The sequence below is a fragment of the Phocoena sinus genome, chromosome 14 (genome assembly GCF_008692025.1).
Source record: "Phocoena sinus isolate mPhoSin1 chromosome 14, mPhoSin1.pri, whole genome shotgun sequence".
In the NCBI taxonomy this organism is placed as follows: Eukaryota; Metazoa; Chordata; class Mammalia; order Artiodactyla; family Phocoenidae; genus Phocoena; species Phocoena sinus.
Genome location: NC_045776.1, coordinates 81004998 through 81032456, shown reverse-complemented (window position 1 = coordinate 81032456; position 27459 = coordinate 81004998). Strand labels below are relative to the sequence as shown.

Below are 27459 nucleotides of genomic sequence, written 5' to 3'. Positions count from 1 at the left end.
CCCAAAGTGCAATAGGAAAAGTAAAATGGACCTTGTGTATGAGATGGATTTTTGGTACCTTGCAGTGGCAGGGGGGCAGTCACTACCTGCTGATTGTGACGCTCTGCACCCCACCTCTCTTGTTTCTGTAGTTGCTGCTCTGTGTGTCTGTGACTTGTCTCCAGCACTGTGTGATGTCAACTGCTGTTGTGATCCTGATTGCAGCTCCGTGGATTTCACTGTCTTTTCTGCCTGCTCAATCCCAGTTGTCATGTAAGTTTGTGACACATGCAGGTTTGATAAAATTGGACCAAGATTATAAAATTTTGGGACAGAAAGTGAAAAATCCCCCAGGCTGAAAAACGCAAACCTGATTTTCTGAATTTTGCATCATTCAGAAGTCACGCTGTCCAAACCAATATGTACAAGAGTGTCTATCCCTTATTTACATCCAGCCAGATGATAGCTCAGGCAAAAGAGAAGAGAGAGTGTACTTTTTACAAAGGGTATAATGAAATCTCTGTGTTCAGATATTGAATTACGTTTCACTGTGATTTGTAAACAGATAAGGTGTCACATTTTTGTATCTGAATTAGTCTCATGTATAGCCTAGGGTGAAAAGTACAGTTTAATTTTACAGTTTTTGTTGTAGACATAATTTTACAGCTTTTGTTGTAGACTTGTAACAAAAAATTAAATAGATAGGAAAGCTTTGTGTATACTTTTCTGATGGACGAATCTACCAGGAATTCTCACAGTTCACGTTGTCTAGGAGAATAATGGAAAATGACATTACCAGTCGATTATAAGGTAAAGAAATAATCTCTTCTGATTTTTCTGCTTCTCATAATTCAGATAAAATAGCAGCATTTAGGAGAGGTTAATTTATTCAGGATGGGACCAATTTATTATTCAGAGATAGCTAATTTACATTTAGTCTTGTATCAAGTTTTAGCGATTGAAACTTGATAGGTTGAATGCTTTTTGGAAGTGTGATGTGTTTTTCCCATGGGAAATTTTATTGCCCAGTGGGAAATTGCCCAATGGGAAATTTATTGCCCAATGGGAAATTGAATCTACTTCTTTTTTTTTTTAATTAATTAATTTATTTTTGGCCATGTTGGGTCTTTGTTGCTGCGGTGTGGGCTTTCTCTAGTTGCGGTGACCGGGGGCCACCCCTCGCTGCAGTGCACGGGCCTCTCATTGTCGTGGCTTCTCTTGTTGCGGAGCACAGGCTCCAGGCGCACGGGCCTCAGCAGCTGTGGCATGTGGACTCAGTAGTTGTGGCTTGCGGGCTCTAGAGCTCAGGCTCAGTAGTTGTGGAGCACGAGCTTAGTTGCTCTGCGGCATGTGGGATCCCCCCAAGCCAGGGCTCGAACCCCTGTCCCCTGCATTGGCAGGCAGACTCTCAACCACTGCGCCACCAGGGAAGCCCTGAATCTACTTCTGATATTGTAAAAATGCTTGGAGCATGGGGTGTTGTAGTCAGATTATTTATTTTTATTTTTTTGTGGTATGTGGGCCTCTCACTGTTGTGGCCTCTCCTGTTGCGGAGCACAGGCTCCGGACGCGCAGGCTCAGTGGCCATGGCACACAGGCCTAGCCACTCCGCAGCATGTGGAATCTTCCCGGACCGGGGCACGAACCCATGTCCCCTGCATCGGCAGGCGGACTCTCAACCACTGCGCCACCAGGGAAGCCCTAGTCAGATTATTTTTGTGGCTAGCTGGACTACATTGTGGTTCAGTCTTTGTTGAAAATCATTCTGTTTTCCTGTCTTAGTAAGTACCAGGAGCCTGAGAGTGAGGTATCTGCTCCAATTTGAGATTATTTAGAATGTAATTGTTTTAAAAAAATTAGCCAGTATTGTAATTTTAGATATAGACTATTTAGAATGGGGGTCAGCCAGCTTTTTTCTGTAAAAGGCCACATAATAAGTACTTTAAGCTTTGCAGGCCATAATGGTCTCTGTTGCAACTTCCCAACTCTGCCATTGTTGAGCAAAAGCAGTATCGACGATATGTAAATGAATGGGCATGACTACGTTTCAGTAAAACATTTACAAAATTAGGTGTGGTTTGTGGACCTCATGGTTTAGAAGTTAGAGCTGAATTCGTAGTGCCCTCAGGAGAGGACCTCAGAATTTTTTGAGTTAGTTTTGCTTGTGACTTTCTCCTGAATATGGAGTGTAGAAATACTGAAATCAAAACTAATAGTCCTAATTAGTTGTGTGTTCTTGTTATGTAGATTCCAACTCATAAAAAGTTTATTTACATTTGCTGAACTGTTATCAGCTAGTCCTATCGTCCAATAACTTGTAAATTTATTGTTAAGATTATTGGATTAATGTCTGTTTTCCTCATTAGATGTAAGCTTCTTGAATGTAAGAATTATCTTTTATATACCGTTTACCAGTAGTGCCTAGCACAACCTGCCACATAGTTGGCCCTCATTAAAAATGAGTTAAATGGATGAATGAATTTCTCCCCTCCACCCCTAACTGACCCTCAAGCATCCCCTTTTGACTTTCTCTACCCAGGCAGAAATCCAGGCCAGAAACCTGGAGGCTACCCTGACTCCTGTCTCTTCCTTGCCTTCTCACATCTCAAGCCGTCTTTCACATCTCACCATGCCTTTCCTGAGCCCTCCTGTGTGCCAGTACCAGGGATTTAAAGATGAGTTAGACATGGTCTTGCCTTCAAAGAGCTCATGAATAAGGGAGACAGATGAGTGGATGACAGTTTCTGCCCCAGACACTAGGAGAACTCAGAGGAGTGGCATCTAACCCAGAGAGTGGGAGTAGGGAGGTCTTTCTAGAAAATAACTGAGCTGGGTTCTGAAGAACAAGTAGAAGTTGGCCAGCGCGGAATCAGGAAGGGCATTCCAGGCCGAGGGAGCTGCATAGGGGTGAAGGAATACAGCCTGTTGCCTTAACTGCAGGTAACTCAGCATGGCTAGGGAAGGGTGGAGCCAGAGGAGTGTGGGGAATGGCAGGGGTCAAATTCTGAGGGGCCTTGTGTGTATGCTGAGGGGTTTGGATTTTTCCTGAATTCTTCAGGGGGCCGGGAAGTGAGGTGATTAGATTCCCAACTTAATAAATTTAGCAGCAGCATGGACAGTAGATCACAGGGCCCAGGCCTGGTAACAGGGAACCAAGTAGGAAGCTATTGCAGATGAGGATTAATAGGTGCCCTCTCTTTTACCCCTGAAGGTTGTGACAGTGGGACTAAAGAGAAGTGTACAGATGTGATACTGATTCACTGCACAGGATTGGAGAGCTGCCTGACTCGAAGGGGAGGGGTGAAGAGTCCCATTCTGCTGAGTTGTCTTTTACGATTGCCCTCATATTTATCCATTCCTACTTTCTTCCTCTTCATAAGCTCACGCCTCAACTTATCACTCACTTGCTAAAGAACCTTCAAAAACTCTCATTACCTACAGAATCCATAACCTGGATTCATATCCATCCCAGCCTCTTTCAGATCTTATTTCCTACTAACCCCATCTGGTATCCACCATCCAGCCCACTTTTGGTACTCTGTTTTCCAAATACCATCAGTACATTACCCATCCTTGGCCAATGTCATTCTTGTACTTAGATTAGTGTCCCATTCCCTTTCTGTCTGATTCCTCCTCATCCTTTAAGGCCCAGTAGGACTCGTAGATTTTTCAGTGCTGGATCTTTTCTTATTAATACTACTCACGGTTTTTCAAAAATATTCTTTATGCCTACAATAACAACTGATATACCATTAGAACTATACAGAGCATTTGGAAAAGAGGCCAGTTACAAAATAAATCAATACCCCATCAATAAACATTCAAAAAATATAATGGATTCTATTCATAACACCAATAGAAATTTAACATAGTTAGAATTAAACTTAACTATTCAGAATTTTTGTGAAGAAAAACTTCAAAATATAGTGAGACATAAAACATTTGAATAACTGGAGAGATACGGTCTGTGTAGTGGGATGGGAAGAATCATTACTTATACATTTCAATTTATTATAATGTAATTCTAGTCAGATGGGAGAGGGATAATGTGTCAAAATGATTCTAAAATTCATTTGGAAGAATAAACAGAACAGCCAAGACGTTATTGAATAAGAAGAGCAAACTTCTAGGTTTAAAACAGTTGTAACACTATAATAATGAAAATAATGTGTATTAATTCAAGACAGATTAGTAGGTCATTGGAAGAGAATAGAAAGGCCAAAAATCAGTTGTGTGTACTGATTTTACACCAGCTCATTTTTTAAAAAAGTATTATGTTTTTTTCTACTTATGTATTTAATATAAATATGGTATTTCATCTCTGTGGAGTAAAGGTTGGATCATTCAGTAAATGATGTAGGATGATTATTTAAAAACAAAAAACACTAGGTTCCTGCTTCATAGCATTACATCGAAGTAAATTACCAAGAGATAGAAACGTTAAAAAAAAAATTAATGAGCAAATGAAAAATATAGGTGAACATTTATTAATCTTGGGTTAGGGAATGTCTTTTAAGCATAAACCCAAAGGCAAACTATAAAAGAAAAGATTGACAACTTCATTTTTTTTTTTTTTTTTTCAACTTCATTATTTTTAAAAAAATCAGGTACTTCCCTGGTGGCACAGTGGATAAGAATCCGCCTGCCAATGCAGGGGACACAGGTTCAATCCCTGGTCCAGGAAGATCCCACATGCCACGGAACAGCTAAGCCCTTGCGCCACAACTACTGAGCCTGCACTCTAGAGCCCGCGAGCCACAACTACTGAGCCCGCGTGCTGCAACTACTGAAGCCCACGCACCTAGAGCCCATGCTCGGCAACAAGAGAAGCCACTGCAATGAGAAGCCCATGCACCGCAACGAAGGGTAGCCCCTGCTCGCCACAAGTAGAGAAAGCCCACATGCAGCAACAAAGACCCAACGCAGCCAAAAAAAAAAAAAAAAAAATATATATATATATATATATGGGTTATTATAAGTCAATGAGAAGACAAGCGTTCTAATAAAAAATGGTCAACTTACTGAAGAATAAATACCAGTAAGCAGAAACTATATGGAAAAATATTTAACCTCACTAGTAAAAGAGAAAATTCAAATTTAAACAATGAGATAACAGGCTTTTGCCCATGAAATTGGCAAAGGGTAAAAACTGAATGATAATATCCAATCTTGGCAAGAGTACAGGAAATACGCGCTCTTATTATTACAGTGTTGGTAAGGATGCATCTTGCCTTTCTGGAAGGCGATCTGGCAGTATGTCCCAGAAGTCTTAAATTACGCGTATCTACCTTTTGACCCAGCAATTCCACTTCAGGAGATATGGCCTAAGGAAATAAATGGCGATATTAATAAAAATGTATGTACAAGGATGTCATTATAGCATTATATATACTCGGGGAAAATTAGAAACAGCCTAGATCAACAGTAGAGGATTGGTTAAAAAAATTGGGAGTATCTTAATAAATTGGTATAAATGAAGCTATTTAGTATAATAGTACAAAAACATATTTGATATGGGAAATATTGGACACTATATATTAAGTGAAAAAAAGCCTTAAAGCAGTATGTAATATCTCATTTTTGTTATATCTCTATGCCATATCTGTATCAGTATCAAATAGATTAGGGTTTGTTAAGTCTGGGATTGGTTGAAGACTTACCTATACTGTAACTTCTAAGCCCCGAAACTTCCAGATGACGTTACATTTTCTCATTCTCACAATCCTTTGTGAAGACAGCTTTATTCTAAAGATTAGGAATTTTGGATCCATTCTGAGTACTTATAAACAATCTGAAGTTCTGCAAAATTTTATGTAATTGATTCTGTCAGAGTTTGCAAGGTTCATTTACATCAAAATTATACTCTGATCTATATTCCATACTTGACAAGATTTTCTTAAAGGTGATTCTAGTTGTCTTCATATTTTCACTGTTAGAGGAAGAAGTTTAAAATGCCAAACAATTTAACACTGAATAAACTAAATAAAAGTGGATTCAATTCTAACATCGCACTTTCATAAATATCCTCCATGTAGTTGTTAACATAGTATAGTGCAAGCATCTGACAGTTTTAAAATAATCTTGCTAAGATTGTGTGCATTTGCCTTAAAACTTTGTCTTATTATTTTTTTAATTTTCAGGGGTGATAGTCAGTTTTGTAGTCAAAAAGCAGCCATCTATTCATTGAATTTTACAGCAGACCCACCTCAGAGAGTATTTAAACTTGTTGACCAAATCAATCCATCTATTTTCTGCATTCATATTACAAACTGTAAGTATTTGATGGTGATATACTTTGTGAAACTCTGAAAATTTTTTTCTTTTAAAAATTCTTTTATGGAAAAATGTCCCATTGTTAGATTTAAAGCAGTTATTCTGTGGTTTGGCTAGAGTTTATCTTGAGGCCATTCCACAGACAACTGCAAGTAACTTTATAAACCTGTGGCCATGCACGTTTTCTTTAATTGTGCTTGTGTAGTTATCTTTTGAAATCTCATACCTTATTTCAAAGGTGTTTATAATATGTAGACATGCATAGGAATCTAGATTTATTTAGGTGTGTGTGTGTGTGTATGTATGTATGTATGTGTATGTGTATGTATGTGTGTGTGTGTGTTTTACTTTATTTCCTCCTGATTTAATAGTTGAGAATCAGGTTCAGCTTTGGTTTCAGGTTCTCTTTTTCTCTTTTATTTTTACTAAGAATATTTGCATGAAAACAGGATCTTTATTTTTTTATTTCTTTATTTTTTTTTTGCGGTACGCGGGCCTCTCACTGTTGTGGCCTCTCCCGTTGCGGAGCACAGGCTCCGGACGCGCAGGCTCAGCGGCCATGGCTCACAGGCCTAGCCGCTCCGCGGCATGTGGGATCTTCCCGGACCGGGGCACAAACACATGTCCCCTGCATCAGCAGGCAGACTCTCAACCACTGCGCCACCAGGGAAGCCCCAGGATCTTTATTTTTATCTGAGCATTTAGCTCAGTTAGGTGTCTAGTTCCAAAGTACATGTGAGTGTAAAATGTTATCAAGATATCAAAGATCAGAGACACATTTATGGTTTTATCTAACTTTATCGTCTTTTCAGAGTGTCTTTATATTTTGTTCCTTTGCACTTGAACATTTAGGCGATTGCTCTGTGATTTGTAATCTGAGGTAATGACTGGTCAGTCATTGTCATGTTCTCTGACATAACAGGCCCAGTGAACAGACCAGCCTGTTCCCTCCTCCTCCCACCTCTCATGTACAGGGCACATTATCCTCCTGGGCTTTGGAGGTAGCTGTGTGAGGGTTAGAAACAGGGTCTTTCATTCCCATAGCCATCTGGAGAGAGTTGCCCCTTAGAGGTTTATGCAGCAGATGCCTCAGTCAGTGGGCCAGAGAAAGAGATTGATTATTATTGGTTTCTGTTGTGCTCTTTACCTGTAGGCTTTAGAAACCATTGCTTCCACAATAGAGAAAGACCCTATTTATTTAATAAGATTCAAGAAATCTTGGGGAAAATGAATATAAAAAGAGACACTTTAGTGTCTTCACATCAACCTTAATGCTACTGAAAGTTGTTTCCAAAATACTGCATGTGTTATATATACTATACATGTTATGTTTTATACTGATCTAAAATGTTTTTTCTAAAAACAGATAAACCTGCATTATCCTTTATTAATCCGGAAGTGCCTGATGAAAGCAATTTTGATAAATTGATGAAAACATCGGATGGTTTTTCAACGAATGCAGAATCAGATGTTTCCTTGACAACCAAACCAGATGCTCCAAATACTGCAAAATATGAGGTGAGCCAGGAACTTAAGTCCACTCATCCCATCACAAATATCTTGTCTTTGTAAGTTAACTTTTCAGTTTGTTCCCAGTAAACGGGCTTTCCTGAGACATAGAATTCATATTATAAACTAAAAAACTTAACATGCGTGCCTATAGATCAAAGATCATGAAAATTAAACTTGAGTAGTTGAATTCTAACATAGGGTTTTGAGGCATTTATTCTGTGGTAAGCTTGCATTTGTCTTTGCAGAATTTTTTCCTTTCCACCTCAAAAGATGCAGCAAAGTGCTTTTTTCTTTGCAAAAAAAAAAAAAAAAATTTGCAAAGATGCGAATTTTATGCATCTTCCTGTGTCACTATAAAAGTTACCACTTCTTGAGAATTTCCCATGTGCCAGGCACTGTGCAGAGCTTTTCAGACATAATTGCACACAACCCTGGGAAGGATATGTCATTGTCTCCATTTAAGTGATGAGGAAAACATAGGTATAGGAAGGAGCTAGTGTTGGAGCTGTATTTTACTGGTACAAAGTATTCCTTCCATGGATGTGTCGTTATTTATTATTGAGTCATTCCACTATTTAACAGACATTCGTTTCTAGTTTTTGCTATTGTAAATAATCCACAATAAACATTCCTATAGGTACACATATATATATATATATATATATTTTTTTTTGGCTGTGTTGGGTCAGTTGCTGTGCACAGGCTTTCTCTAGTTGCAGCGAGCGGGGGCTATTCTTCATCGCGGCGCGCAGGCTTCTCATTGTGGTAGCTTTTCTTGTTGCAGAGCATGGGCTCTAGGCACGTGGGCTTAGTTGTGGCACGCAAGCTCAGTAGTTGGGACTCACGGCACTGGAGCGTGTGGGCTTCAGTAGATGGGGCACATGGGCTCAGTAGTTGTGGCTCTTGGGCTCTAGAGTGCAGGTTCAGCAGTTGTAGCACACAGGCTTAGTTGCTCCGTGGCATGTGGGATCTTCCTGGACCATGGATCAAACCTGTGTCCCCTGCATTGGCAGGTGGATTCTTAACCACTGCGCCACCAGGGAAGTCCCTAATTACATATATTTTTGTCTGATTAAACCTTAGGATATGTTCCTATAAACGGGTTAACTTGGTCAAAATGAATGGGAATTTAAAATACCGATACCAGATTGCTCTCCAGAAAGATTGCAGGAATTTATACTCCCAGCTCTGGTGAAGGACAGGGCTTGTTTCCCCCTTGCTGGCACCTGTGTCAGCTTCCTACATACCCTTCCAGTGGAATAGAAATAAAATTGCCTAGAATAAAAAAGCCTGCAAATGCAGTAACATGCGTACACAGAAACACACATCCTTAAAAGGAAAAGGGTGGGACAGCTAGCTAGAGGTAAGCTCCCTGCGGACAAGGACCACATCTGTTTTTTAATCACCCCTGTGTTCCCGATGCCTGCAGTGCTGCCTGTTACATAGTAGGTGTGCAGTAAGTGTTGAAGGAACACCTTAGTTGTACCATGACAGCTGTTTGTTGTTCTGTTTGCAGTATGGGGTTCATCTGCAGACTTCACATTCATTTCTGAGATTTCCTTCTCCCCTTACATCATCTCTGTGCACCGATAATAACCCTGCAGGTAAGAGAGTGGGCACTTTTCTTCCTCTCTGCAAACAGAGTTTGTTCTTAGTTTATATGTATAGTAGTCATAATTAAACAGACTTCGTAACTAGAAACAGAGAGTCTTAGAGTTGAAAGAGGCCTCAAAGGTTGAATAGTTCAGTTTCCCACCCAGTGCTGGAATCTTTTCTACAACCTGCAGTCACTGTTTGAGCACTTGCAATGATGGGGAACTCACTACCTGTAACCAGCCCATTAAGTTGTTTAACTCTTCCAGTTGTTGGAAAGTTCTTTTTTTAAAAAAATATTTATTTATTTGGCTGCAGCAGGTCTTAGTTGCAGCATGCAGGATCTTTTAGTTGCAGCACATGGGATCTAGTTCCCTGACCAGGGATCGAACCCGGGCCCCCCTGCACTGGGAGTGTGAAGTCTTAACCACAGGACCACCAAGGAAGTCCCTGTTGGAAAGTTCTTTCCTCACTGGAGCTAAAGTTTGTCAGTAGTTAACACTGATTAACTGTATGCCGGGTATTGTGTTAAGTGCTTGCATGTGTTTTTCCATGTGATCCTTACAATGATCCTCTAAGGGAGGGTTGTTTTCATTCTTTAGATGAGGAAACTGAGAAACATTCAGTTTCTTACTCAGGCGGTAGTGGAGCAGGGATACAACCCATGCAGCTGCCTCCCATGGGTCCTGCTTCTCCTTCAGGGGCATCATAGACTCCATGGAGTAACCCTCTTGGCAGTGGAAGGCAATAGGCCTGCCTCTCCAGTCCTTAGCCAGCCTCACTATGCAGAAACCTGCTAAGCTGTGGATGATAGTATGTGGCCTAATGAAGCAACACTTGCTACACGAAGGAAAATGTGTTCTATTGAATAGATGCTTAACTTTGCTCACACAAAGGAACAGTGTAAATTAAAACGAAACTGAGGGACTTCCCAGGTGGCGCAGTATTTAAGAATCTGCCTGCCAATGCAGGGAACATGGGTGTGAGCCCTGGTCCGGGAAGATCCCACATGCTGTGGAGCAACTAAGCCCATGCACCACAACTGCTGAGCCTGTGCTCTAGAGCTCATGAGCCACAACTACTGAGCCCGTGTGCCACAACTACTGAGGCCCGCGTGCCTAGAGCCTGTGCTCTGCAACAAGAGAAGCCACCACAATGAGAAACCTGTGCACCTCACGAAGAGTAGCCCCTGCTCGCCGCAACTAGAGAAAGCCTGCAGGCAGCAACGAAGACCCAGTGCAGCCAAAAAAATTAATGAGAAAAAAAAAAGCAACGAAACTGAGATACTGTTTCCACCTAATGGATTGGCAAAGCGTAAAGAAATTTAAGTCTGTGGATAAGTAGGCACTTGTCTATATTGCTGGTGGGACTAAAACTTGGTAAGGCCTCTGTGAAGAGCACTTTGGTATTATGTATCAATATTGCAAATGAATATGCCCTTTGACCTAGCTTTTCTACTTCTAGGAGTTGGTCCTACAGAAACTCTGGCCCACATGCAAAACAATAGATTGCAGCATTATTATAGCAAAGCTGGAGACAGCTTCCATTAGTGGGGAACTGGTTGAATAAATTATGGCATGTCTATAATAGAATACTAATTCTCCCTAAAAAGAGTAGGAGGAAGCTCTTCATGTACTGAGATAGACTGAACTCCAAGATACATTGTTCAGTGAAAAAAACAAAAGGCAGAATATATATTGTGAGTTTGTTTCCAAAAGGGGAAGGAAATACTAAAAAAAAAAAAAATTTATACACACACACACACACACACACACACACATACATATACATATATACACATACATACATATATATACACATGCGTTTATTTGCATAGGATATTTCCAGAAAGATACACAAGAAACTTCATGCTGACTGTCTCTGGGGAAGGGAACTGGTGGTTGCTGCGGGACAAGGGTTGGGGGGAGACTTCTCTCAATATCTTTTGTGCCTTTTGAATTTTGAATCATGTGAATGTATTATGCATTTGAAAAATATTTTTTTAAACCCTATATTAAGCATATTATGTCTGTGTCATAACTTTGCAGTTTTACTTAGATTACAATTTTTTAGTTACTGTTGGACAGTTAAAATTTTTCTTGTTTTAAAAATTTTTTTCCCTTTCCCTTGGGAATGCTACGATTTCCAGCATTTCTGGTTAACCAAGCTGTTAAGTGCACCAGAAGGATAAATTTGGAACAGTGTACAGAAATTGAAACCCTGAGCCTGGCTTATTACAGCAGCCCTAAAATTTTGAGGGTAAGAATTATTTTGAAGTGAAACTTGATTCATTGGGTTTATTTTCTGTTCTTTGTACCCTTTTAAAATATAAGTAGAGCATCATTTCAATACATGATTGACACTCAGAATTTTTCTTCTCCAGTTCTTTGGTATACTGATACCAAAGATATTGAAATAATCACTTAAAATAATTTTTATATAGTTAGCTCATATTTTGCTTCCTTTTTTTTTTGATTTCATTCATTTTGATGGTAACCAATAGTCTGTCTCCTGAATTAAAAAGACCTTTATTAATAACCAAAACCTTTAGAATTATAAAAACATCTTAATGTCTGTCACGGGAATGACCGTGTTAGCACCACAAAGTTATCTTTCTGGTTGGCAGATGAAATAAGCGCCCAGGAAAGGACAGGAAATATGTTTGCTGGAGAAGAAGAGGCCCCTGTGTGAAGAGGCCCCTTCCTCCTGGTTACGGTGACTGAAGCCTGAACTGAATAGATGAGAGGCCACTGGCCTGCTTGGTGGGTGATGTGAAGGGTTGCAAGGGGAGAAGACATTTTTCAGTGATTTAAAACCGTATGATTATTGTGAAAGCCCCCTTCCTCTTCTGATTTCCGGAGTGTGGTGACGGGGGCGTCCATGGCACCTGTATTCATCTGGGCTTCAGTTTTCAGAATCAAGTTGAATCTTTCCTCTCCCTGCCCTTTCCCTCTCCCTCTCTCCTCAAAGTCAGCCATCTATGCCTGTGAATTCTTCCAATTCGTGTGACTTCTCACAGTTGTCCTGGAAGCAGTCCCTCAGGCGTGCAGGCACAGTTCTTTTTCAGCTTAGCCCCCCCGCCCCACGTCCACTCATCCCCCTCCCCAAAGCTCCCATTAGCCTAATAGGGCATCTTGGGGTTAGAGAAGTGGGATTGGCCACGTGGGGACAGGAATGAAGGGAGGTGGAGCCCTTTAGGAAAAGAGTTCCAGCTGTGCTGGGGAGGCAAGGAGCCTGGCCCCAAGGGGGCTCGGGCTACAGGCAGGAAGGCCACTTAGGAGACTGGACATTGCCTGGGTGGGCAGTGGTGTCCTTCCGATGAGGACAGGTGCGGCGCAAGTGACCAGGAGGATGGGAGCCATGTCTTCCCTACAGTGTTATGTCACTGATGACCATATGGAAAATACTGCACAATTACACTGAAGCGTGGAGGCTTCCTGAGACTAGCTCTGTTGGGCTGGTCTCCTGAGCTCCCAGTCTGAAGGAAATGAATATAGAAGGGGAATGTAAAGTTATTATGACACAGATACAAAAATATATAGGTGGCAAGTCTTGATTAAGGAAATTCTGTTTTCCTCTTTGAGAAGTCTTTAATAAGATGAATGTGCCCTTTAACCCACGGTCTGAAAAAGCAATAAAAATGCTTCTTTTTGTTGTACTTAACAAAATTTGTTGTTCTTTTTATCTAGGTGCCTGGTTCAGGAACAAAGGTAAGAGTACTTAATGGAATTATTGTCTTACTTTGGAGTGTTTGAAATGAATACACTTATGGTCAGAAGGGTACCTTACTGCCAATAACAAAAACATTTGCCAAAAAGCAAGCAGAAATGAAATAGGGAAACTCCTTAGTAGACCATCCTTTTGCTATCACAAAAGGGTCAGATTTTCAAATTCCTTAGTTTTTGTAGTCCACACTTGTTCATGTTTAAATGATGTAGCTGTCTTGACTGACAATGGGTGTGATTGGCTTCTGTGCTTTCAGGGCATCCCTTGATATCTTCTTGGCCTCTTGTCAGGAGAGCTGGCTAGCTTCCAGGATTCTGCCTGTCCAGTGTAGAAGATAGAAAGAAACCTTTTGCCCAGTGAATGTACACACCTGTGTAGGAGGTGAGCACTCTCAAGTGTAGCTTCCAGTGTTGAGTTGCAGGTAGGTTCTAGTCCAAGCCTTATGGCCCCAGCTCAGGGGCCCTATAGAGCTGTGGTCAGGAGGCCACGGTCTCTTTGCAGATATGTCAGAGAGAAGTATGGTGGATCTACCTCTTACTCTTGGGGCTGCACCCTGTGCCTGCCTGTGAATACAGTCCCCAAGGAGGCCAAGGCAGTGGCCTTGTCGTAGTCTCCCAGAGCCTGTGAAATTGGTTGCCCTTGGTTCAAAAGTCAGCTTTGCTGTTGTTTTCTTGTGTGACATATGCCTCAGTCTCCCCAGTTGCAAGTGGATGGTAGGTCTCTGCTCCAGGGGCTTGATGTAAGGTTCGAGGGAGAGAACGCACATAATGTAAGACTCGGTGCTTGGTGCAGCAACTAGCACGCAGGAAGCGCTGCGGACAGCAGTACCCACTGTGATTGATTTCATTACGTCTCTGGACACAAACATGTTTGAGGTAGACATTTGGAAAGGAATGGTTGTGTGACTTTGGACTTCACAATACTGTGCGTGGGCCTGGATTTCCTCATCTGTGAAGGTGCTTTCAAACTTATTTCAGTTATAGTGCTTCTTCAAGTGAAAGAAGGGAGAGCCTTCCCTAGTGTGTAACATGGATTGAATCCAAAGCCCCTAGTTGGGGCTTCCCTGGTGGTGCAGTGGTTAAGAATCCGCCTGCCAGTGCAGGGGACACGGGTTCGAGCCCTGGTCCGGGAAGATCCCACATGCCGTGGAGCAACTAAGCCTGTGCACCACAACTATTGAGCCTGCACTCTAGAGCCCGTGAGCCACAACTACTGAGCCTGCATGCTGCAACTGCGGAAGCCCACGTGCCTAGAGCCCGTGCTGCATAACAAGAGAAGCCACTGCAGTGAGAAGCCCGTGCACTGCAACGAAGAGTAGCCCCTGTTCGCCGCAACTAGAGAAAGCCCACGCACAGCAACGAAGACCCAGTACAGCCAAAAACAAATAAATAAAAATAAATTGATTAATTTTTTTAAAAACCCAAAAAACAAAGTGCCTAGTTGGAGCAGGGGTGGGGTCCGAAGCCCTTTACCTGCCTGACCTCCCCATCTTTCTCCTTTTTTGGTCCCTGTGAGGAACCCTACAGCTCCCAGGGACCCAGTTTGAAAGTCATATAATAGACTAGCTCTCAAATACTTCCAGCCACTAAAAAGCGCTTTTATTATAGCATTCAAAGCTTGAACTGTCTGTGGGGACAACTGCCCTGTATGCCATATAGTGTTGGTACTAAGATGGTGCCTAGTAGGTACTGGGCACTCAGTGGGTTATGTGTTAATTGAATGAATGACTAAGGATTGATTCAATCAAGAAGGGAAGACCTATTGTGAGGGATAATAGGACGTTACTCAAAGGCACGTACTATGTGCCGGGCACTGTTCCAAGTGTATGTGTGTCTGCAGTCCTTTAGTTGTCCCAGTGGTTCTAGGAGGTAGGTCCTGTTGTTGGCACTCTGGCATGTGAGTCACAAAGAGATGACTTAGCTTGCCCAAGGCTACACAGTGGGGAAGAGGCAGAGCTGGGACAAGAAACCAAGCTGTCTGGCTCCAGAGACCTTATTCTTAACCATGACATTGGACTTGTTCTACTGTGTGCCAAGCCCTGAGTTTGGAAGTTTCCCACACGTTCTCTCTGTGCGTCCTATGGCCACACAGTCAGGAAGTGGCAGACTGCGACTTCCGACTCAGATCTGTGTGACACCAAAGCTTGTGCTCCGAAGAGTATCAACTAATATCAGGGATGTGTTTAAATTCTTTTAAAATGCAGCTTCCAAGGTCTGTTAGAGGATGAGGAATATAAAAATCGGATCCAGTCTCCCCATTAATGGAAGCCCATTGTGATTGCTTGGAATTATTGTCAATATCTATTGAACCATCAATGAAAGATTGTCATGGCCCTGTAGTTTCATTGTTAAGTATGCTTTACTTCTTTGCCAGTGGGTAGTTTGGGAATGGGATATGATTGAATGGGACATTCAGGAAACCAGAAGAGCCATACCATTTTCATTCTTGTGTCTGGTCCAGTGGATGGTGATATACTAGTGCGGCTCTTGCCACTTACACTCATCCATCAGTCTTTACAAAGCCAACTGAACCCTTCGGTTTCTGCCAGCCACACCCACACACCATGGGAATGGCTCCATCAGAGGATATGGAACGGTGTGCACTTTCTTAGAACACAGTATCATTGCTGAATCAGGGCATGTTCAGATAAAGGAATCCAGGGTTATCTTTTGATGACTTGCTTAAGAGCTAATTAACCGGTAGCATGGGACTCCCTGCATAAAGCTTTTTTTTTTTTTTTTTTTTTTTTTGGCGCGGTATGCGGGCCTCTCACTGTTGTGGCCTCTCCTGTTGCGGAGCACAGGCTCCGAACACGCAGGCTCAGCGGCCATGGCTCACGGGCCCAGCCGCTCCACGGCATGTGGGAATCTTCCCGGACCGGGGCACAAACCCGTGTCCCCTGCATCGGCAGGCGGACTCTCAACCACTGCGCCACCAGGGAAGCCCCCTGCATAACTCTTAAACCCAGTGGTGCGACTTGTTATGCAGAGGACGTTGTGTTGACTGGTGTTGCCCTCCTGCGACTCCATCACATGACATCTAGTCTTTGCTTCTGAACCACGTCATGTTCTTATATTAGAGGTTTGACTTACAAGGATAGTTGCCGGTCTTCATGGTCATGGGAGCAGTACATAAGAACTTGTTTATCTATAAAATTACAGCTTAAAAAAAAATTACAGCTTAAATACTTACTAATTTTGAATTATAAACAACATAGTACATGGTTGAGGGCAAAGTTCAGAGCAATATGAACAACTAGATATAAATTAGGTTCCTTCCTAAACAGTGGTTTCTAAGAGCAGGCATTTAGAGCAAACATCAGACTTGTCTCATGGTACAAAGAGGCCAAAATATCTAGAGGTTTGAGCCATTTAAAGGATCGCTTGGTGCTTTGTCACTCTGCTGGCAATGGCCATAAGTGAAAAATGTCCTTTAATAGCATTGGTCTAGGGCTTCCCTGGTGGCGCAGTGGTTGAGAGTCCGCCTGCTGATGCAGGGGACACGGGTTCGTGCCCCGGTCCGGGAAGATCCCACATGCCGCGGAGTGGCTAGGCCTGTGTGCCATGGCCACTGAGCCTGCGCGTCTGGAGCCTGTGCTCCACAACGGGAGAGGCCACAACAGTGAGAGGCCCGCGTACCGCAAAAAAAAAAATAGCATTGGTCTAACCAGGGCTTCCTGATTTTGCTTTAAAAATTTGTTTGTCTCTGTTTCTCTTACCCATGATCCCACCACCCATTGTGTGCGTGTGTAAGGGTGTGTGTAGAAGTTGTGTGTAAACTGGGTCAAGCATATATTCAGAGAGGTTGTGGGGCTTTAGGAGGATGGACCCTGGGATTGTGTGAAGAATGTGCACGTGCGTGTATACAGTGAGTGTGTTTATCAGTAGGAGCTGTGGTTTGGAGGTGAGAGTGTATGTGTGCATTTGATGGTGTGATGGGAGTTTGTGTGTGTGTGTGTGTGTGTTTGGGATATAATTCACGTACTATAAAACTTACCATTTTAAAGTGTACAATTCAGTGGTTTTTGGTATATGCACAAGGTTATGCAATCATCACCAACATCTGATTCCAGAACATTCTCACCACCCCAAAAAGAAACCCTGTGCTCATTAGCAGTCACCCTTCATTCTACCCCAACCTTCTCCCCCAGCCCCTGGCAACCGCTAATCTACTTTCTGTCTCTATGGATTTGCCTATTCTGGACATTTCCTATAGACGGGATCATGTAGTACGTGGTCCTTTGTGTCTGGCTTCTTTCATTTGGCACAGTGTTTTCAGGATTCGTCTATGTTGTAGCATGTGTTAGTGCTTCTTTCCTTTTTATAGATGATTCTTTTTATTTATGATATTCTTTTGTATGGATAGACCACATTTTATTTATCCATTCATCAGTTGATGAATGACAACTGGGTTATTTTCAGTTTGGGGCTATTAAGAATGCTGCTGTGAACATTTGTGTACACGTTTTTGTGTGAATATGTTTCCAGAGGCAATCACTTAACATTTTGAGTATATCCTTCTCAGATATTTTCTTTGTGAATGTATTCATGTGTTTACATATAAATATCTGTGTTTTTGCAAATGTGGAATTCTAGTATGCATATTGTTCTATAGCACGCTTTTCCCTTCTTGGCGGTGAATCTGTGGAGGTGTGTTTCAAGTTTTTCGTTATTTTAACCCATTCACCTCTGTTGTGGTGTGTCTTTAGTAATCCAGGACTTTACTTTGCAGGTCCCTATCACTGTTCAGTCCATCATCATTCAATCTCTAAATAAAACGCTAACCCGACTGGAAGACACTGACACTGATGTATTGAGGCCGCTGGTTCTTGTTGAGGCTGGGCATGATAAAATCTGCACTAACATCATCCTTGAGGTAGGTGACTAATTTGGCTTTGAAAGTTTGCTCTGTTTGTGGGTGACTCAAGCTGCGTGGTGCTGAGGGGTAACTGGACGCCCTCCAAAGGGGGCTCTGGTCATCCGATGGTATCACTTTTCTTGTCTTGGCCTCCTACTTCCCTTTATCCTGTCTCATCAGAGGTCGCTTCTTTGTCTCTGAAATAATCGTGTGATTTTTCTCCACAAACCTAGTAACTTACAAGGATACGTCAAAATTTGTTGTTGCTGCTGTTGTGTTTGTTTGGGTTTTTTTAGATATTGGGAGTAGGAGTTTATTAATTTATTTTATTTATTTTTGCTGTGTTGGGTCTTCGTTTCTGTGCGAGGGCTTTCTCTAGTTGTGGGAGGCGGGGGCCACTCTTCATCGCGGTGCGTGGGCCTCTCACTATCGCGGCCTCTCTTGTTGCAGAGCACAGGCTCCAGACGTGCAGGCTTAGTAGTTGTGGCTCACGGGCCTAGTTACTCCATGGCATGTGGGATCCTCCCAGACTAGGGCTCGAACCCGTGTCCCCTGCATTGGTAGGCAGATTCTCAACCACTGTGCCACCAGGGAAGCCCCATGGTTTTTTTTTTTTTAATATTTATTTATTTGGTTGCGCTGGGTCTTAGTTGCGGCACACAGGATCTTCATTGTGGCATGTGGGATCTTTTAGTTGTGGCATGCAGGATCTTTTAGTTGCAGCATGCGGGCTCCTTTAGTTGCGGCATGCAGGATGTAGTTCCCTGACCAGGGATCAAACCTGGGCCCCTGCATTGGGAGTGCAGAGTCTTAATCACTGGACCACCAGGGAAGTCCCGCTGCTGTTGTTTTAGCACATTTATCTGCACAGATAGGCTGATTACATTCTGCTCAGACCAGCTGATTTGGAACTTATGTAATTGGGCACAGAAAGGCTTAGATGCCCCTGTCTGTCAGCTGGGGCTGATGCTGAGGTAACACTTCCCATAATCCAATTGGACAGGAGAGAAAAGCTTTAACACGTGGAGAAGTGGGAAAGGATTTGCCTCCTAGATACATGTTTTTTTATCTGAGTTATTAATACAGCTACAGAAATTTATTGGAAACAGGTGTATTTGAAGTATCATTTTGTTTTTTAGGTGAAGTATAGCCTCACGTATACAAATGCAGGTGAGATAATAAAAGCTGATGTCTTTGTTCTTCTGGGAGCGGTTAGCAGTGCAATGGTTCCATTCCAACAAAAGTTTGAAATTTATTTCATTCAGGTAAGTTTGATCAGTTTTGTATAAGTGTGTAATTGCCAAGTATAAAGAAATCATGACTTAGTGGGGAAAAAAAAAATCAAATTAGAAGTATTACCACTTCTAACCATTTGTATGGAACAAAGGGCTTGCATGTATCCTGTGGAGCTTGTAATGAAATCAAGCCAGAGTCCTTGTATCTTTTCCGTTTGGGAATAAGATGCTCTTCCATGTGAGCTTGTTCTTTTACAGCATGATGTACTCCTACACTCAGCAGATATATTTATAGTTCTGAGTAGGGAAAGAGATTCTTTTATTGGTTGGTAATCCCACATTATGAAAACCATTTCATTTTCTCTCTGCCATTTCCTTATTAAAATGAGAATTACTGGGCTTCCCTGGTGGCGCAGTGGTTGAAAGTCCGCCTGCCAATGCAGGGGACACGGGTTCGTGCCCCGGCCCGGGAAGATCCCGCATGCCGCGGAGCGGCTAGGCCCGTGAGCCATGGCTGCTAAGCCTGTGCGTCCGGAGCCTGTGCTCCGCAACGGGAGAGGCCACGACAGTGAGAGGCCCGCGTACCGCAAAAAAAAAAAAAAAAAAAAAAGAATTACTTGGGGCATTTCTGCATTGTCTTTCAGCAAAATACAAAGCCAGTTCCTCTCAGTGGAAACCCTGGTTATGTTGTGGGACTCCCGTTAGCTGCTGGATTTCAGCCTCAGAAGGGATATCCTTTTGGCACCATAGAGAAGCTTGATTTCCCTGTCCATGTGTGTGGGCTGCACTTCTTATTGCTGAGAGTCCTGAGGGCTGGACTCTCGCCAGAGCTTCCTGTGGGTGGCTCTGCCTGCACAGCAGGTAGGGCTGTGTGGAGCCTGACAGTGTGGAGCAGTACAGCGCAGGAGACTGTCAGTGTCTTACAGTGAAAATCTTAAGACAAAAAGCTTGACAGACATTTAGAGGTATTTAATTTTATACTTAAACAGAGACTCTTAAACAAATTGAGTGATTTTGAAAATTTGGAGTTAATTTTGAAGGGCCTGTTTCTGAGAAGTTTTCTCCTGAGGATCTCCTAATCAAGGAAAATAGTTATAACTATTTTTTGCCTTCTTCTGGGAAATAACTGTCGAAATTCCCGAGACCTAGAGAAAGGGATATTTGGGTCTCTCTCATGTGACTCATATGACACCTAAGAATCAGCTGCTTTAGTACTGGGCAACTCCCTTAACCTTCTGTGAATGTCTGGGATTATGCAGACCACGAACAGATTCGGACAACTTACTCTTCTTCGTAGCACAGCTGAGCAAGACTGCTTAGCAATAGCGGGGATCCGGACCCCAGTATTATTTGGTTACAACATGCAATCTGGCTGTAAACTCAGGTAAGAGAGTAACTTGCTTCTGTTGGAGCCCATTTGTGTTGATCAGAAAACAGCATTCTTACCCTTCGCATTTTAATCAGAACTCTGCATCAGCTGACAGGCTTATTAGCATTATTATTGGTGGGTAGTAGCAACAGTAACAATAAGTTACAATGATGTAGTTTTGGTTTTCTAATTTTAATTCTCATAACCGTAAACCATTTGTCATGATTCAAAGGAAAGTGTTACAACCCTTGCACTTATCAAATATGGCAGAGTAAACATCTCAAGGCTTCGTATGTTTTGTTTCTAAGGTGGCATAGCTCTTGAGTTCATAGCAAAAATATGTTCTCTGAAAGTCCTTCCTTTATTTCTGAATTTTAATGTACTCAGCACAACAAACCCAATGAGAGGCAGCCTGAATGTGATCTGTTTTTAATTTATCTTTTTATTATCAAACATAATGTAAAATGTCAAACAGCTCTTCATGGCTTGTTCTAAAGACAGCAGTTCTTACCTTCATTTCCCCCATCCCAGAGACAATCACTTGCAACTCTTAGAGCTGATTTTTTGGAAATTTACCCCCAAATATTTAAATAACCCACACGTAATGCTACTTCTTGATTTTTTTGGTTTTATGGCTTATTTATTTTTAATTTTAATTTTTTTATTCAAGTATAGTTGATTTACAATTTCAGGTGTACAGCAAAGTGATTCAGTTATATTCTTTTCAGATTCAGATTCTTTTCCGTTATAGGTTATTACAGCAATTGAACATAGTTCCCTTTGCTATACAATAGGTCCTTGTTGCTTATCTATTTTATTATGACTTCTTTTATTTATTGAGCTTCCACTGTGGAGGATGAAGATTTGGCTCTTTCTCCTTTGATCCCTTACCCCACTACCCGCTCACTTCCCATCCTTATGTCTCCCCAGGGTATCTACATCATTATTTTGGTTAGACCAATATTCACCATTTACATCATTCTGATTGCTTTAGACTAGCATTTCTCAAAGAGGGTTCCATGGGATACATTTCCATAACATGTCAGTAGGGGTAAGTCTGTGGTCCAGTATGTTTGGGAAACACCAAATTAAAGTTAAAAACATGATTCCTTACTAAGTAAGCACTTCTCAGAGTCTTCAGTACACCAGTGTACTTCAGGGGGGACATGGATATGCAATAGTTCCCAAATTTTTGGCCATGGAACCCTTCTTGTACAGAGCCTCTCCATGGAATACAGTTTGGGAAACATTGTTTTGGATTCATCTCCCTGGCCAACCAAGATTTCACAAAGTGAGAGACACTTTCACTTCAAAAAATCCCCTTTTAGAGAGTGAGAAAAGAAACTAGAGAGAATATGCGTGTTGTTGAGGGCTGTAAAAACTGCAGGTACGATATTCTATAATCAGAGATGTTATGGGTACTAACACTGTATTAAAGTGATGCATTTCGCAGTTGTAACATAAAGGCTAATACCTTGTCTCTCATTTTTTGTGTACCAGAGAAATGTCAAAATAAAATACGACCCTGACACTTATTTAAAAAAAAAAAACAAACTGCAGGTCTGAACAATCACCTCATTTGGTTGACCTTGTTTTCTTTCCCAAAAGACTGACCACAGCTGTTGCGTGTAGGCTGGTAGCGCAGAAGGTGGAGAGCCTGCTGAAGGGCCAGGGCTTCCCAGATTATGTGGCCCCTTTTGGAAATTCTCAGGCGCAGGATGTGCTGGACTGGGTACCCGTCCACTTCATCACCCAGACGTCCCACATGAAGGTAAAGGGGGAGAAGCTGAAGGCCACATGCTAGTGGTCTCTCCAACATGCCCCTCACTGTGGGGAGGTAGAGGCAGTGGGGGAGCTGGCGGTGGGGGGCTCTGGGTAGGAGCTTGGGCTTTGTCGTTAGATGAGCCTGGATCTTGAACACTGATTTTGCCCCTAGTTAGCATTGTCGCCTTTGGCCAGTGGTTTTACAGGTTTGAGCCTCTGTTTCCTCATCTGATAGCTATATTACTGACCTCATGGACTTGTTGAGAGTTAAATGAGGTAACATTCATGGTGCCTAGTGGTCACTCCATAAATGGAAACCACTACCAGTCACCATCCTATTCCTTGTTGGTGTTATGTAAGGTCTTCTCTAGGCATCGTGATATGATAGGTAAATGTCAGAACTGTTTCAACAAGACTTCCATCTGCACAGCTGTCCCACCCATTGTTCCCTGGTCTATAAAAGCAGTCCACATGTCAGAGCTTTCAACTCTAAAGTTCCCAGAAGAGTTTAATGGAAGTTGACGTCCTCCAAATAGGTTCTGGATCACGTGCGGTTCTTCTGCCCACCTTTTTCTTTTGTCTCAGCAGTCAGAGTGTGGGCTAGCCCCCGTCACCGCAGGCGTGCTCCCCATCTTATCCTTTAATTGCCCGGCTTTTTATTGTCACAGTTTCTTGTCACAGTTTCTTCAGGCCTCTTGTTACCTGCTTAGCACATTTATAGCGTGGGGATAATGGGGGTGAGGACTAGCTCCGATCCCGCCCTCCCCACCGAGTCCCCAGCAGGGACCCGTGGTTACTCAGTCCCTGCTGTTCACCTAAGTCTTGGCTCAGCTCTGCTGCCTCAGTGAACCAGGCAAATTGCTTCTAGTTTCTCAGAGATGGTTAAGACATCCAATTATTACTTATCCCTCAGAAGGGAAGACATAGGTTGAGGGGAGAGGGGCAGCAGTGCAGACACTAGCACTGCTGGGGTCTGTGCTGGTGAGGGAGCTCAGAGGGCCTGGAACGGGTTTTGTACCAGCCTTCTAGGCATAGCCAGCACGAGAGCATCTGCTAAGCTCAGTTGATACCAGCTGCGTGTTGCATCTTTTCCTAATAACAGGATATTCTCAAGGATTTTTCAGCTTGCAAATTTCTTAAAAGGCAGTTTTAAGCCAAGGAATTCCACCCGTGCCTTTTTGGCAGGCACCAAATTTAGCAGGCCTGCTAGCTTTTCATGCCCTAAAGAGATGTATTTTTTTAAACTTTTTATTGTGGAAAAATTTCACACACAAAAGTAGAATACTCCAGTGGAACTCCATCTCCCCGTTGGGCAGCTTCAACATTATTACATTTGCCAATTGATGAGACTGTAAAGGCAGGAAAGAGGTCTGGAAGGCCCCCTCGCCCATTTTCCCCTTGGGGCTGAGCAAACAGGGGTCCTGGGCAGAGGCCTCAGGCCCAGGTCCCAGCGTCTAGCCTGAACTCGGGCAGCTTCATTGTGGCACCAGTGCTCTCGGTGCAGAGGGAGAGTTAACATCTGTGACAGCTTAAGATGCCGCCTGTATACCCCAATGTAGCATCTTAATTGCCAACTGATGAAATCAGATAAGTGACAAGGAAGCACTTAAATTTCCTCTAAGTGCATTTTTTTTTTTTTTTTTTTTTTTTTTGTGGTACGCGGGCCTCTCACTGTTGTAGCCTCTCCCGTTGCGGAGCACAGGCTCAGCGGCCATGGTTCACAGGCCCAGCCACTCCGTGGCATGTGGGATCTTCCCGGACTGGGGCACGAACCCGTGTCCCCTGCATCGGCAGGCAGACTCTCAACCACTGCGCCACCAGGGAAGCCCCCTCTAAGTGCATTTTAACATGATATGCAGTCGGGTTTAATTTCTGTCAATAATACCGTTCTCCCTCTCCCCCCTCCCCCCGTGCCAACTTAGCTCCTGAAGTATCTCTGAGGTAGATGTAAACAGGCAGGTGCAGTTAGAGCTGTTAAGGCCCTGGAGGTTCCACAGTTGGGTATTGTGGTTACCACAGCTGCCAGGTAATGCTGGCCTCTTTAGAGATGGGAAGGGATGGAAAAATTATGCTTTAGGTGTTAAAATATTTTTGGAGCATTGAGTACTTTAAAATATGTGCTTTTTCTAAGCTGTTTTTATCTGAACTTCTAGAGTCTATTCATCCTCTTGTTCAGAACATTTTGTAATATGTGAAACATTTTGTAATTAAAGCTCTGAACTGCAGATTAAGTTTGACTTGAGGTTGTTTAATACTCAAATTGATTAATGGCATTTTGTTTTGCAGGATTCTTGCCAGCTCCCAGTGGCGTTGGCTATAGAAGTGAAGTGGACTAAATACGGATCCTTATTGAACCCACAGGCTAAAATCGTCAATGTAACTGCAAATCTGATTTCATCCTCGTTTCCTGAGGTAGGCCTAATTTTTTTTTTTTTTTCCTAATTTTAAAGGTATAGGTTAAGACACGAGTCCAGACAAAACTGTGATAGGTGAAATTTATTTTGTAAAAAAGATAATTAAAATTTAAACAATCTGGATTCTTAAAACAATTTAGCAGTCATTATCTTTTACCTGGAGAAAAAACTCCCCTGAGCACAGGGGTTTTATTCACATTAACATTCTTGTTTAGACTTGATCTTTTAAAACTCTTGTCTTGAGTTGTGAATGACATCGATGTGTTAGGACAACCTGAGTGAAAATTGTCTCTCTCCTCTGAGCTGATGGCTGATTAGCCCTCCACGTACCTACCAGGTTCATGAACCAACAGTGGTTGGGTGAGGAAGGAAATGAAAGCTGTCCCATCTTTGTTATCCTGGTGAATACACTGGAGGGCAGGGCTTGCATCACTCTGATTTTTTTTTATTACAGACCAACTCAGGAAATAAAAGGACAATTCTTATTTCCACTGCGGTTACTTTTGTGGATGTGTCTGCACCTGCAGAGGCAGGCTTCAGAGCTCGGCCAACCATCAATGCTAGGCTGCCCTTTAATTTCTTCTTCCCATTTGTTTGACGTAAGTCATTAAATAGGGAAACTACACCACACCTGCTTAATCAAGCATGTGTGGGGCCCAGGGCTCCTTGGAGACATCCCACTTTATTATACGTATAACCCTTGAGGTTGACCCCAGATGGACACACTTCCCCTCTCCACTCACTTCCCTCCTCTCTTTTCTCCCTTTGGGAATTTCATTCTACTTGCTTTGACTTTAGAAGGGGTCTGGCTTGGCCATTTCCAGTACTCTCAATACATAGGTCATACGTGGGAGCCAAGTTGCACCTTTGGGAAGAACGTAAAGAGAACAGACCTTGAAGTAGTGCAGGCGTTGAGGGTTTATCCAGTTTATTCATCCCCTGCTTTAATGTGAGTTATTTTTTAAAATATTATTTTTAGTGCTCGCTTCGGCAGCACATATACTAAAATATTATTTTTAGTTCAGGCTTTTCAGGTCCCGTTAAAATGAGTACAAAAATAGCAAGTTGTATAAAATCATGCAAGTAGAGTACAAGGCCTCACGAGGGGATCTTCCCCCAAATGTCATGTTAATTACAGTGGAGTCTTGGGTCTAATTGCTACTTCTGTACCAGGCACTGGAGCTAGCTTGCTCTCCAGCTAGTGGGCTGGTATAGGATGCCACAGAGTGATTCCAAGCAGTTGAACCTAGAAAGAATACAGTAGGAGGGCCTGCGGGAAGGAGAGAGTTTATTTTATACATTAATTGTACAGTAATTGAGAAAAATGTTGTCAGGGTGCAGAACTGGGTGGAGCCAGCTAAAAGTTGGAGGACGCAGAGGAGGGGCTGGGTACTTGAGAACAAGCCCCTTGGGGGACATTGTGATTAGCTGTTTAGAATAGCTTGGAAATAGAAAATATTTTTCTAGAATGTGCTGATAGCTAAGGTAGCTCTCTTTTTTCTCTTTTGTCTTTCAGAGTGGTCATATGAAAGGATGCACTGGTTCCTTAATATACATGTGAACTGTGAAAACTGTACATTTGATGAGATTAAGTTTTATATACAGCTAGTAATTGTCCAGCTTGTTGTTCATTTTCAAGCAAGAGTCAAGTGTTCAGCATGAGAAAAATATAGTTTATGATACATTTGTTAAACAGTGTGGGGTGGGAATGGGATGGGACATTCTCAGTCACACCAAGGAAGAAATAGAGCCTCTGAAAGACTGTGTCCCCCAGCATCCGAGCTGGCAGCAGTGAGACAAAGCCATCAAAGCAAACCTCTCCCCAATGTGGCCCCAGGAGGGGCGGCTGTCTTCCTCGTCACAAGCCCGTGAGGCAGGTCTTCCCTTTGGGGTGGGTGGAGCAGGTATGCCTCTAGTTCACCTCACCAAGAAGTCCATGCTGTCTCAATAGCTTGTTAAGTCTTTCAATTTCTTGTTCCTGTTATTACAAAAAGCAGACAAATAACTGAATTTACCTTCTGAGCCTCACCAGGGATGTGGCAGTCACACAGTGAGCCGCAGACATGCACAGGGAAGCAGAGCTGAATGAAAGCCATACTCCTCATGCAATCAGTCAGCCGGGGCCCAGCAGCGATGGCAGTGAGGAGAGAGACCTGGCAAAGCTGCAGGGAAGGAGGCAACACCTAAACTGAATCCGAAAGGACAAGGAAGCCCTGACCGAGGGAAGTGGGCTCCGGGCTAAGGGCACTGAGTGAGCAGAGGCCTGGCCTGGAGAAGCTCAGTGCTGGAGGGAGGGAACAATCTGTGTTCACAGAGGGCGTTCTCCCAGACACCTTCTTACCTTCTCAGAGCAGCTGAATTCAAGGTGTTGGATCTTGGTGGCCAGTTGTATATTTATCTGTTTTAACCTTAGTAGTTGCCGTTCAGAACGTGTCTTAACCGAGATAATTATCCCTGAAAAATAATTGCGAGGGTCTCCATGATACTGGTCTCTAATTTAGCCCCTTGGGAAAAAAACTGTATTCCTTACAAATGTATAACTTGGGAAGAGTGGTGACAAGTAAAACAGTCATCATGGCTTAAAGGCATCAGAACTAGGACGGTCAGAGTTTTCATTTCTGAGCTACTCAGTACCCAGCTGTGAAATACTTCTTTGGCTTTTCTGGTGTGAGAAATCCTTAAAAATAATCACTGACCAGATGAAGGTTAAGCTCCTTAGTAGGGGGCAGTTCACAAC

At 42.7% G+C, this 27459-nt stretch overlaps 2 protein-coding genes across 12 annotated transcripts in view; one reads left to right on the top strand and one right to left on the bottom strand.

The window, feature by feature from the left end:
* The window catches only part of TCTN1 (tectonic family member 1), a 30320-nt gene extending 3004 nt beyond the window's left edge, over nucleotides 1-27316 (top strand). Inside the window, exons 2-15 of one of the 7 annotated variants that reach the window (XM_032602528.1) lie at nucleotides 132-252; nucleotides 6120-6250; nucleotides 7619-7770; nucleotides 9281-9368; nucleotides 11507-11616; nucleotides 13047-13067; nucleotides 17815-17958; nucleotides 19080-19205; nucleotides 19820-19905; nucleotides 20419-20559; nucleotides 22153-22315; nucleotides 24595-24720; nucleotides 25177-25321; nucleotides 26239-27316. In XM_032602528.1, coding sequence (XP_032458419.1) covers nucleotides 132-252; nucleotides 6120-6250; nucleotides 7619-7770; nucleotides 9281-9368; nucleotides 11507-11616; nucleotides 13047-13067; nucleotides 17815-17958; nucleotides 19080-19205; nucleotides 19820-19905; nucleotides 20419-20559; nucleotides 22153-22315; nucleotides 24595-24720; nucleotides 25177-25320 — 1553 coding nt within the window. In that variant the 3' untranslated portion in view covers nucleotide 25321; nucleotides 26239-27316. Of the gene's footprint in view, nucleotides 1-131; nucleotides 253-4586; nucleotides 5018-5143; nucleotides 5336-6119; nucleotides 6251-7618; nucleotides 7771-9280; nucleotides 9369-11506; nucleotides 11617-13046; nucleotides 13068-17814; nucleotides 17959-19079; nucleotides 19206-19819; nucleotides 19906-20418; nucleotides 20560-22152; nucleotides 22316-24594; nucleotides 24721-25176 lie in introns of those variants that run through there. The other 6 variants (XM_032602531.1, XM_032602527.1, XM_032602532.1 and 3 more) reach the window with 6 other exon arrangements.
* HVCN1 (hydrogen voltage gated channel 1) overlaps nucleotides 24790-27459 on the bottom strand; it is a 30139-nt gene continuing 27469 nt past the window's right edge. For 3 of the 5 annotated variants that reach the window (XM_032602539.1, XM_032602536.1, XM_032602535.1), the window contains 2 exons: nucleotides 27064-27176; nucleotides 26375-26700 (listed from right to left, as the gene is read on the bottom strand). In XM_032602539.1, coding sequence (XP_032458430.1) covers nucleotides 26635-26700; nucleotides 27064-27176 — 179 coding nt within the window. In that variant the 3' untranslated portion in view covers nucleotides 26375-26634. Of the gene's footprint in view, nucleotides 26701-27063; nucleotides 27177-27459 lie in introns of all 5 variants that reach the window. The other 2 variants (XM_032602534.1, XM_032602537.1) reach the window with 2 other exon arrangements.